The 12524-nt window shown below is 51.2% G+C and overlaps 1 protein-coding gene across 4 annotated transcripts in view; it reads left to right on the plus strand.

Moving 5' to 3' along the window:
• Positions 1–12524, plus strand: part of ADCK1 (aarF domain containing kinase 1) — a 110760-nt gene that overhangs the window by 91217 nt on the left and 7019 nt on the right. For all 4 annotated transcript variants that reach the window (XM_019733657.3, XM_019733659.3, XM_019733660.3 and 1 more), the window contains 2 exons: positions 6751–6900; positions 8089–8286. In XM_019733657.3, the coding sequence (XP_019589216.2) occupies positions 6751–6900; positions 8089–8286 (348 nt within the window). The remainder of the gene's footprint in view (positions 1–6750; positions 6901–8088; positions 8287–12524) is intronic.

A 12524-nucleotide genomic window follows, 5' to 3' on the forward strand; every position in this document is an offset into this window, starting at 1 on the left:
AATCTTCTTTGCTCTCCTCCTGTCCACCTACCTCTGTTGGTGAGTGATGGTCATCGACGGAGCCTGTGGTGACTGACTCCCCTTCCCCATCTCCTTAGATTTCCCCTCACCCCCCACCCCTACGCCACCAAACACTGAATAAGACGTTTACTTTTTGCTTAGCACCATCACTCAGCCCTGATGGGGCCTTTCTGGCGCTGTGGTGGAAGGTGCTCAGGAGAGCAGGGAAGAGAAGCTGAAGAGGCATCAGACCCCAGTTACTGAAGTCACCGGGAAGAGAATACCTTCCGTCATCCAGCCCTCCATGCCGAAGCTCGAGAGGCTCAGGGGTGTCAGAGGGGCCAGGTGCACAAGATGAGTTCCTGGAGATTCATTTCCCTAACAGCAGGGATGGCAGGAGTGGGGACCAGTGTTGCTCTGGACGTGGCCTTCCTGGATTGGGGACTGGTTCTGCTTCTTACCAGATGGGACTCCTTGGTGGAGCTAGTCACTCTGTGGATGCCCCAGCTTCCTGTTGGAAACTGGGGTACAACAGTGACCCGAAGGACTGTTTGATGATTGAAACATGAAGCCGTTGGCAGGGTGCCCACAGTACAGGCTCAACACATGTTGTTATGACACTGGAATTCCAGCCCTTGGCCCCCTCTGTGGTGCTAGCAGGACATATCTGCCAGAAGAAGGGGACACATGTAGGGAAGAAGCCCTTTCCCCATTTTTCACATTGACCCAAGTAAGGTGGAAGATGTGGAAATCTGTTTTTGGAGTGTGTTGTTGCCCGAGGTAGGAAATGTCGGATGTCAACATCTGTCCCTCCCTTCTTGTGGCTTCCAATAGTCATGGCCCTGAGGAGCCAGGCCCAGTCCTCTGGTAGCCATGGTCCTTTGCGTCTGTCTGGCCAGGGGACCTGATGAGCCCTTAGTGGCCTCGTGGACCCTTCGTGCCCTGGTGCTCAGGTGGTGTCCTGGTTCAAGCCTAACCTGGAGAGGCTTTCACCAACTCCTACGGTGGAAACTCCCAAGTGGGAGTGACCCTTCCAGTTTCCAATAATGGGCTCTGTGCCTCGCTCTCCTTCCTTCCTCATTACCTCTCCCAACACCATGTGTGGTTGAAGAGGTGCCAGTGCCTTCACGTTCGGGGACTTCATCTCAGCGTTCGCTAGGCCAAGACTGACCCCCTCCGTGGAGAGAGGTGGCCTCGTGCTGGGCAGCAGCAAGGAATTGAGGTTCCTACATCCCAGGGTTGGGTACTGGGGATAGAGGTGGGGGGGAGAGGAGAATGCTCTAGGTCGTGGTCTGGTCTGGGCTTCCAGGCCATTGTTCTGCCTCAAGAAGTCCGGGCAGAAACTGGGCAAAGAGGGTTTGAATTTGTTACCTCCTTCTACTTAATATCGGGCTACTTATGCGACACCAGCCTCCTGTCTCTGTCAGAGATCTTGGACTTGCTTCCATGACACTCCCCAAGAACATAAATAGACTTTCCCTTGGGAGTGGGAATAAATTAACCTATGCAATTATAGAATAATTAAAATACTTTCAGGCAACTCAAGTTTTAAGAAAAATCCAAAAATAACTGATTTAAATACTATTTACTAAATTAATTCTTTACTCTTTTTATAGATTCCTGCCCCCCCCCCCCGCCCCCACACACACTGTTAAAGAATAAAGGCATTGCGTGATTACTGAAATCCCTTATGTGAGTGGCACATTCTTTTTGCATGGAACAATGAAAAGAATCGTCACTGACTTGTTTTCGAAAGATTGCTATACTATGGCTTTAGTTAACAGTGTGTTTTTCATTAGCTGAGCAGCCCTGGCTGTCCCACTGAGACTCTTTTCTCCAAATAGAATGCCTTCTTGGATGCCACGGGGAGCCTGCGGAGGTTTTTGGAGCAGCCCCTGCCTCCAGGCAGGAGCCTCCCTGTGAGTGGAGAGGGAGGACGGCCTGGCCATTGAGAGCTTGTTCCCTGGAGCCACACCACCTGGTTTCACTAACTGCTGGCCAGGTGACTAAGCTTCCCCCCCTTGTCGTATCTCCTTCACCTGTCCACCGCAGAGGGTGGCTTCGAGTCCATGTAAAGTGCCTGGAACTGTGCCTGGCGCAGAGTGTTAGCTGTTACCGTTCTAAAAAGGTGGCACTTCCTGTCTTTATGCAGATGCCACCATTAACAGGGCAAGGGGCAGCCTTAGGGGAATTGAGTGCACAGTTTTCCAAAGAAGACATACTAATAATGGCCGAGAGGTACATGAAAAGGTACTCAACATCACTAATCAAGGAAATGAAAATAAAAACCACAATGAGAGATCACCACGTACATGTTAGAATGGCTAGCATCAAAAAGACAGGAGAGAAGTGTTGGTGCGGATGTGGAGAAAATGGAACCCTCGTGTACTATGGTGGATTGTACATTGGTGCAGCCATTCTGAAAAACAAGATGGGAGTTCCTAAAAAAATTAAAAATAGGACTACCATATGATCCAGCAGTCTCACTTCTGGTTATATATATCCAGAGGAAACAAAATCAGTATCTCAAAGAGACGTCTGCACCCCCACGTTCACTGCAGAATTATTCTCAATTGTTTGTTCCTAATCAGGAGATAGAGCTAAAGTGTTATGGAAGGGGGTGGGAGGGGAGTGGTGTGCCTAGTGATGGCCTTAGGTTTCTCCTGTGACCCTTAACATCTCTGAGGGCTGGCTGTTTTTTCCTGGGCAATTGAGTCCCCAGAGACTATTTAGTGCTACTTTGACAGATATAAAGAAAAATCACCCCAAATTTAGAAATAAGACCAGGAGTGTACAGTGTGGTTTTTAAGTCATTCTTCAGCATTGTTCGACCAGCCCACCCGAGGATTTTTTAATATCTAGGGGAATGTGCCTTTGTTAGATTTTGCTATTGACAATTAATTAAGGGCTCAGCCTGCAGCCATTCGTAACCTGTAGATCTTATCCAGTAGAGATGCAAATAATTTCTGCGCAGTAGAAAAGATAACCCCAAAGTTTATGATTTCCTTATTGCCCTGTAAGACAACAACCAGTTTTGTGTCTAATCCAGGAATCTTAGGCTCTTACTCTGTTTAAACGCCCATAAACAGTCAATCCCTCAAAATTCTCTTTGAACCAGCTCTACATTCATATTTGCTCATTTATGGATGAATTAAATAATCTTTGACACATGTAAGTTCTGTATTTTTGTAGGAGGGTTGTGTTTTTAACTTTTTGGATATTACACTTTCATGGTGATACTAGGTATATTTTCCCCCCTAAGTTTAAAATAGCAAGCTGCCACATTACAAACAAACAAACAAACAAACAAACAAACATGTTAGTGTGTCTTGGAGTACTACCCTGTTTCCCCGAAAATAAGACCTAGCCGGACAATCAGCTCTAATGCGTCTTTTGGAGCAAAAATTAATATAAGACCTGGCCTTAATAAATTAATATGATATGATATGACATGACATGACATGACATGACATGACATGACATGACATGATATGATATGATATGATACTGGGTCTTATATTAATTTTTGCTCCAAAAGAAGCATTAGAGCTGATGGTCCGGCCAGGTCTTATTTTCGGGGAAACATGGCAGTACATAAAACGCTTTCCCATACATGATCATATTTTGACCTTGAATCTCAGCGTTGCTTTGTAAGGAAGTAGAGCAGGTGGGGTCCCCCCTTAACAGCTAAGGGAACTTAGACGTAGATTGAGAAGGGAGGTGACTTGTCCCCCAGGTCACCCATGCCCTATGTGGCAGTACCAAGATGGCTCCAGAGTGAAGTTGAATCCATAGGCTGCTTCTCTCTCATGTCTCTGTCTTGCAACCTGCCTATCGGGGTGAAATCTGGTTAAAATGAACATTAGGAACAGCCCCTGAATGGAAAGACACCGTGTCAGGGGCAGCTGGATAAGGTGTTGAAATGGGAGGGCCGCTCTGGTGGCTTTGCTCACGTGTGTGCGAGCGGCAGTTGGCAGCACCTCCTCCTCCTCCTCTGGCAGCAGCAGCAGCCCACTCTCGTGGGAAAGGGCTCCCCAGTCCTGAGTCCCCAGGTCCCTAGAGGCCATCTTTCAATGCAGTCATAGGGGGCCCAGAGCGATTAGCAGTATTTCAGAAAGCTTAAGGGAAATCATACATCTCCCCATGACAGGTCTGCCCAGACTAAATGAAATGTCATTTCTCTGCTTTTGGCTGGAATTCCGTCAGCCCAGTCTGGCTGCACTGCTTATCTTGGGCTGATCAGGAGTCCTGATGGGACCCATATGCGTCCTTGACAAATAAAAATGAATTATTACTTAATAAATGCAACTGGTTTGGCAAACACAGCCTTTCAGGCCCCATGAAGCCCCAAGAGCCTAACAAGAGGACTTCTCGGGCACAGAGGTGGGGACTTGTGGCCCTCGCAGCACCAGCTCTGGATGGGGCCCCGCTCTGAGAAAACAAGTGGTGGCTCTGGGACACCTGACATCTCAGCCTGAGTCTGAGAATTTGACACGGGGCAAAAATCCTGCTCCGAATGCCAATAGGTGCTGCGTACTGGGCATTTGTTTGATCCGAGGGGAGCGTCAGGCGCTGGAGAGCTTGTGTGGGAGCAGGACATTGTGACATAGGATAAATGTCAAGACTTTTACACAACTTCTTTAACCCTGGTTTCTTCATCTTTTAAAAAAAGTACAGTGAAACCTAGTCTGCCACCCTCCCAGGGGTGTTACAAGCAATCAGAAACAGCAGAAACAACGGTGACGGGTCACAATTCTCATTTATCCCTCTGGTAGCCCTTCAGAGCGGCGCTGTTATTATTTCTGTGTAACTGAAGCTGAGCATATAAGCAACGTGTTTAAAGTCACAGAGTTCAATTGAGAAGTATAGAAGTTGGGGGCCAGTACAGAGTAGTGGTTACTAGAAGGCTGTGGTCACAGCTGGTTTGAATCCTGGCACTACTTCTTTCTAGCCATGTCTCTCTGGGGAAGTTAAACCTTGGTGAGGCTCAGGACCTCATCTGCAAAACGGGATCATAATTTTACCTACTTTTAGGGCTGGTAATAAGGGTGGCAGCTATTGTTACTAAAGTAGGGTTCTTCTTGATGATTTATTTTGGGGCCAATTATAACTGATTGGGATGCAGAGGAGATTAATGGGGTCAGGATGAACATCGGGCAGGAGCCATGGCAGCCCAAGAAAACATGGAGAGATGATGGTTTCACTTGTGTTGAAGGCAGAGTCCTACGCTCACATGTTTGGCCTGCTACAGGCAAGTGGGTGCATAATAAAGCCAGTCTGTGGTACGTACCTCATTTCTCAATAAAGCTGTTTAACCAAATAGAACCAGTCCCTGCCATTTTTGGAGTTTATGATCATGGGCTAGATGGTCATTCAGCAAATAATGATACAAATAGTGTGCTAGTGCCGTGAAAGAAAAGTACAGCAGTGCTAGTGCTATGAGAGAGAAGATGGCAGGAGAAGCTCATCTAGTCTGGGAGGGCAGGGAAGACTTCCCCAGGAAGGTGATGCTGAGCTGGCAGAGGAAGGAAGAGAGGAATGAGCCAGGTGAATGCAGAGATGGGAAGAATGTTCCTGACAGAGCGAATATCATGTGCAAAGGTCCTGAGGCAGGAAGGCACAGGGATCTTTGGAGAAGAGAAAGAAAGCAAAGGTGGCTAGAGTGTCATTGTGGTACAAGATGAGGCCAGGGAGGGAGGCGGGGCCTGGCTGTGCAGGACTTTGTAGGCCAAGGAAAGGACCAAAGTCTGTATCTTAAGGCCCTTATCCTGTGTCCTCCAGCTCCTCTCCTCTGGCTGGGATACCTTTGTTAGTGACCATAGGGTCTGGCTGAGGCTGAGAGGAATGCCAAGGGAAGTGTGTGTCCTGGGGCATCAGCTTTCTGGGTTGAGCAATTCTTTGTCCCATGGAAACCCATCAGCAGACCATCTGTGGGCCAAGGTCCGGCTCTATTCAGTAGCTGTTCCCTAGCTGGCAAGAGGCTTTTAGCTTTAATAAAAAGGGAGTAGAGATAAGAAGACCGCCTCGGCAGGGAAAGCAGCAGTGACAGGATGATTTAAAGGGCCTCTCCAGTGTCATTTCTTCTGTGCAGACATCATAAATCAGATTAGCATTGGGCTCTGGCAGGGAGGGGTGTCGGGAAAGGGGCCTGCAGGGAGAGGGGAAAAGGGCTTATGACTCTGGGTCCTCCTGTGACTGGCCAGGAACTGGTGGGGCAGTGCCAGAGGGTGGCGGGGTCACCTATTCCTGCTCCTTAGTCCTCTAGCCCTTTTCTTTGGAGGAGGGGCGGGTAGAGTGACTCCCCCAACCCAGCTTTCTAGCCCCTGTTCAACTTTGGGGAAAAGATGAAGAGGGACTGACAAGAGAAATCGGGAAGAGCAGAGAGGCGGGTGGGGGGGGTGGGAGTTACAGCCATCGGGAAAACCAGAAGCAGTGGTTCTCCCACCTTGTCGTGCCTTAAAATTACCATGGGAACTTACAAAAATACTGATGCTTGGGTGCCACCCCCAACATTCCTGAGTTCCAGGTGATTCTAATGTGCAGTTAAAGTGAAAAAGAACTGGATGAGAGCTCAGCTTCTAGCCTAAACTCAAAACTACGCCATCTCAAGCTGTCACCTCCACCACGACTGCTCAGGCCCACCAGGTCCCTTTGGCCTTCCTCTTGAAAGGGACCAGATTGCGGCACGAGAGTAGAAGTCTCAGGTAGGTGTCAACGCGGCTCAATGCCCCCGTCTCCCTTCTCGTTCAGGTCTCACGCCACCTGGGCAAGATGTACAGTGAGATGGTGTTTGTCCACGGCTTCGTGCACTGCGACCCCCACCCAGGAAACGTGCTGGTGCGGAAGCGCCCGGACACGGGAAAGGCGGAGATCGTCCTGTTGGACCATGGGCTCTACCAGGTAGGAGAGGCCTTTCCCACGCATCCGGCCCCAGGGTTGGGTCTAGTCCTGCCTGAGCTCAGAGCCCCCTGAACCCCGCTATGGGCCACAGAAGCGGGAGGCAGATGGCCAAGCTGTCGGGAGAGGCCCTGCCCTAGCCCTCGAGCTGTCATTTTGTGCAGGTCACAGTCACACACTGTCCAAGCCTCAGCTTCCTCCTCAATAAGGTGATGTTGGCAATGCCTCCTTTACAGGCTGCTGTGAAGAGTAGATGCGATTGTGCTTTCTTAGCTGTAAAACAGCCATGCTTTCCAGGGAAGCCCAGGCCAGCCCAGACTTTGGGACGTGAGCTGCCCTTAGAAGAGCTGGGACTTCAGGGGGTGGGGAGTAACTCGGCCCCAGCGAGGAGGTGATGTGTAGTAGGAAAGGGGGCCAGCAACTGATGGGGGCTGGGTGGTCCCAGACTCTGTCCTCTGGACCTGGGATGCAGAGCTGGTGCAGATGAGCCATGAGTTCCTGCCTGGAGGCTGGGAAGTTCACTGCCAATCCCAAGACTCAGGACCTGGTTTGATTCTAGGAGGCAGATGGCCCTGGGGAGTTTTGCCAGATGGTCTCCTGCCCTGTCCTGAGGGCCCTAATCCCACCCCCAAATCTGGGCTTCCTTCGAAAGGCTCAGTGACCTTGGGTACATTAGTTTAAGGTAGGCTCGCTGATGTCACACACAGCCCCCAGACAAATGGTGGCCCAGATACAGCAGATGGCTCATACGCCCTCACGTGCCAGTCCCAGATGAGTGCAGGGGACCGGAGGCAGGGGCTGACCGAAACTCTGCCTCTCAGGCCTCCCTCGGGGTGGTCTCACCATCACCAGCCACAGGACGCGGGCTCAGAGGAGCACGCGTGGGCCAGGTCTGGAAGTGGAGCTTCTGCCACCCTGCCCTGGTCAGCGCTCGGGCAAAGGGCCGCACCCACTAGGAGGATGGTGGGAGTTTTGTGGGCAATTGGTCATTTCTGCCACTTCGGACCAAGCCTGGCCAAATCATAGCTTTGTACTTGGACCTTCGAGGATGGCTGAACTTTGGGGGAGCAGCCGATGTTGTGCAGGAGCCACGCTCTTCTTCTGTCTCCCTTCACATGGTCACCCCAGCCAGGGACCAGGTCTTCCATGGGCGAGGAGGCTCAGGTCCTGTCACGGCTGTCCCTGCTGTAGGTGCTCACAGAAGAGTTCCGCCTGGATTACTGCCACCTCTGGCAGTCGCTCATCTGGACGGACATGAGGAGGGTGAAGAAGTACTGCCAGCGTCTGGGAGCCGGCGACCTCTACCCCTTGCTTGCCTGTATGCTGACAGCCCGCTCCTGGAACTCGGTCAACAGGGGCATCAGCCAAGCCCCCGTCACTGCCACCGAGGTAGGTGCCTCCTTCTGGCCCTGCCCTCTCTTGAATACAAGGGACAGGGCTAGTGCCAGTTTGGCCTTTGGGCCCCTTCCAACCCAAGGTCTGAGGTTCTAGACTGGTGGGCTGTGGGGGTGGCTTGCTGGGCAGAACTGGAGATACACTGGATGGGGAGGAGGAAGGGAAGAGAAACAGTGACCCTCGATGGAAGGGAGCGACGTCCCAGCCCTGGCCTTGTCATCCTGGTGTATAAACAGGTCGTGTTAACCTCATGATCCAGACTTGTGTGGCTTTCGCTCCAACCTGCTCACACAAGATTTCGGGTTTCCACAAAGTTCTTCCCCAGGACTTCTGGACTCTCCAGGGACTGTCCCATAAATGAGTCTGGCACCACTTCTGCTGTCCCCTGGTGGGCACTGTCTCCCCGGTTCTCCTACTGGGGCGGGCTTCAGTTGGCATGCAAAACTCCAGCGGCGTGACTGGTCCCATTGCCCTATGGAGTTTCAGTGAAATTGCTTTTTGGTCTTTCTTTGTAGCTCATTTCTTCATCAGATCTGGACAAGAGTCCCAGGGTGTCTGGCTGAGACCAATCCTAGGAACACCTCCTACCTGTACGCGTGCTCACCTCTGCCCCACCACAGGACTTATGGGGTGGCCCATTCTTCCTGGCTCAGAGCTCCCCGCCTCCCAGGCTTCTCAGTCCCGCATGGAATGGACTTCTGCCTTCCCAGTCTGTCAGTTTGCCAGACTCATGCAGACTTGCCTGTATCCATGTGGGGACAGACTTGGGCTCACCTCAGGGGACAGGGTCCTGTTCATGTAGTCAGAAAGACCTGGATTCTAGTTCCAGCACCTGCTCCCCCTGGTGGCATGGCCTTGGATCATTCTCGTCACCTCTTTGAGCCTCAGGGTCCCCCCCTGTAAGATGCCTTTGGTGGTGGTGGTGGTGGGGGGGGCTTTAGGAATGGCTGGATCCAGAGTCTCAAATGATGTCACCAAAGAGGCCACCTCTTTCCATTTCTTGATTCTGCTTTCCTCCAAGTTTACAGCATTCCCAGCCAGCTTGGTGGCAAAGAGGACCACCAGCTGCCTCAGCCTTACACAGCTGGACAGCCTGTCAGAAGAGAGACACTCTCCCTCCTTTGTTGACTAAGGATGTTAATTCCTGCTTTGCTGATGATAAATGCATGGAACGTGCCTCCCCATAGCTCCTGAAGTTCATGCATTGAACAAACATTTGTTTTTGCTGGACCCTGGACTAGGTGCTGAAGATGCAGTGATGAGTGGACAGACAGGCCTTCCGTGTAATTTGCACTGTGTTTGAGGGAGACAGACAGTAAACAAGTGAACAAACAGGTAAATGGAGTAATTGCAGGTTGTAGGTGCCAGGGAGGAAACAAGCATGTGATGGCGGTGCAGTTGCTTGGGTCCTCAGAGAAGAGCTCACTGAGGAGTTGGTGTTGAAATTGAGGTCTGGAGGTCAGGAAAGGCACCAGCCGGAAGGAGAGCTTGGAGAAAGCATTCCAGGCTGAGGACACACGATGAGCCAAGGCCTAGGGGAAGGAAGAGTGTGGGACATTCTGGAGTGTGGTGAGGTGCATGGTGGGATGAGAAGAATTTGGGGCAGGGACGGCGTCACACGGGGCGCATAAGCCATGGGAAGACGTTCGGATTAATTCTCAGGACAAATCAAAGCCTCAGACTTGCTATTTTAAGTGTGTCTCTGGCGTGGGGCAAGATGAGCAGTGGGGTGACCAGAGGTTGAGGCAAGACAGCGGGTGCAGAGAGGCTGGGGGCGCAGACCATGCTGATGGTAGTGGAGGTGGAGAGAAGCAGATGGAGCCACGATGCATTCGGGACTTAACACGGATAGACCTTTCTGTCGGCTTGGATGTAGAGGGGAGGAAAAGTTGCATCACAGCTTTTTGGGGAGAGTTACGGAGTAGGGGGTGGTGCCACTTCCTGACATAGGGAAGGCTGTGGAAGGGCGTACTGGGCGTGGGGTATCAGTAGTTGTCTTGAGCATACAGATGGAGGTGTCGTGAGCAGTTCAGTCTGGCACTCAAAGAAGAGGTCCAAGCTTGAGATACATGTGGAGACCTCAGCATATAGATGGTATTTAAAAGCACCCGGATGGACAAGATCACACAGTAAACGACATCTGTTTTCCTTAGCTAAGGTAGAATTTTAGTCTTGCATTCTCATTCATTCGTAAATACCCGCCTCAATGCTGCTGTATTAGTCTTCCTAGGTTGCCATAATAGAATCCCACCAACTGGGTGTCTCAAACAACAGAACTTTATTTTCTCACAGTTCTGGAGGCTGGAAGGCCAAGGTCCAGGTGTCATCAGGGTGGGTTTCTGGTAAGGCCTGTCTTCCTTGCTTGCAGATGGCTGCCTTCTCAACGTTGCCTCCCATGGCCTCTCTTCTGTGTGGCCACACCCCTGGTGTCTCTTCCTCTTCTCGTGTGGACGTCAGTCCTGTTGGATCAGGGCCCCACACTTATGAATTCACTTAAGTTTAATTACTTCCTTAAAGGCCAGCTCTCCAAATAGTCACACTGGGGTTAGAACTTCAACAGAGGGAGCTGGTGGGGGCACAAGTGAGTCCACAACACCCGCCCAGGACGCCTCTCCTCATGCCTGTGCCAACGGTGACCCTTCATACTTGTGTCACTCGTGTACAAGCACCTTATACCCCCTCTCAGACTTAATTGTTTGTATGCTTATATGAGCTCTCCAGATGATGGTTACGGGAGGGCAGGGATCCTGCCTTGTACATCTTTTTATAAGGTCCCTGGCGTTCTGGACCTGGTCTAGTAGAGAGGCGTCTGTGTAGGTTCTGGAGACATGGACTCCATTTGCTGACTTCGGGCAAAAACCCAGGTAGAGAATAAACTTAGCCAGTCTGGGCCAGCTCTGACATGTACGGGCTCAGTTTTCTGAGTCCTAATTGTGCTGAGATTTAGGGGAACCTCCAACATGGTATCCAGAAGGATGTTTTCCCGATTGAAAGTGGCTTAAACAATTAGGAATTTGTTCTCTCCATAACAAGAAGCCTGGAGGTGGGTGGGTCCGGGTTGGTTAATCGAGTAGATGAACAATCTCAGTGCTCTAGGCTGACTCCTCTGCAGTTCTCTTGACTTTCCTCTCATGATTCCAAGATGACTGTGATAGTTCCAAGCTTTACAGCTTCATTCTGTGGTGTCCAGAGGTGGGAATAAGGGCCATTTTTTCTCATATGTCATTTCTTAAAAGCAAGAAGACCTTTTCCATAAGGCCCCCAACAGACTCCTCCTTGTGTCATCTGATTGGCCAGAATCGTGTCACATGTCCATTCCTAAACCCATCACTTGGCATTGAGCTCAGATCAGAGCCAGCATTGACTGAGATCAACAAAGATGCCCCTCCCCCCCCGGGGGGGGGGCTCCACCTCTTTAAATGGCACCATTCCAAGGGGTCAAGTGAACAAGAAGGGGGTTCTTTTAACAAAGTAGAGTGGGGGGATGGCTGTTGAGTAGATACCCAGTGGGGTCTGCTGCAGACACCCACCATCAGGATAGGTCCAAGCTCAATGGCTGTTCTGCTCTGAGAGATGCCCTGCGAGGTAGCCTGGGTGGGAGCAAGTGCTTTCTGCTTGGGCCAAGGGGGCTGTTCCAGGACAGTCCCGACTTTGTTGAGAGGGGGTCCCTATGGTGAGCAGGGCCTTGGTCAGGCCTTGGTCTCTGTGGGAAGCGGCGGGGAGGCAGACAGCGCTTGGTGTCTGGCTTCGTGTTGAGATGTTCCAGTCTGATAGCTCCTGCCTGAGGGACATTTCAAGTTTCACAGCAACTCAGTTATCAGCAATGCACATGTGTTCCTGAAAGGGCAGAGTTCTGCTTCTGCTGCAGAAAGCAGCCAGGCGGTGCAGCCTTTGGCAGCACTGCTGGGCCCCTCGTGACTTCAGTTGGCACCGAGCACCTCCCCATGCCTTATCTCTGATTGCCCTCTCGGTACCCTGGGAGGTAGGCACAGAGGGTATTAGCATTCCCCATTTTTAGGTGAGGACATTGGCTCAGAAAAGATGAAAGGACTTGCCCAGGCTCACACAGTCCGCTGTGAGGTGAGAGGCAGTACAGCCTGGTGGTGAGGGTGCAGGCTTGGGAGCTGGACTGCCTGAATTTGAATCCCGACTTACCACTGCCTACCTGTGGACCTAGGGCAAGTTGTTCAATTTCTCAGTGCCTCAGTTTCCCCCTCACGTGGGGGTAATAC

Source organism: Rhinolophus sinicus, chromosome 3, assembly GCF_057876585.1.
Source record: "Rhinolophus sinicus isolate RSI-liver-muscle chromosome 3, RSI-T2T, whole genome shotgun sequence".
NCBI lineage: Eukaryota > Metazoa > Chordata > Mammalia > Chiroptera > Rhinolophidae > Rhinolophus > Rhinolophus sinicus.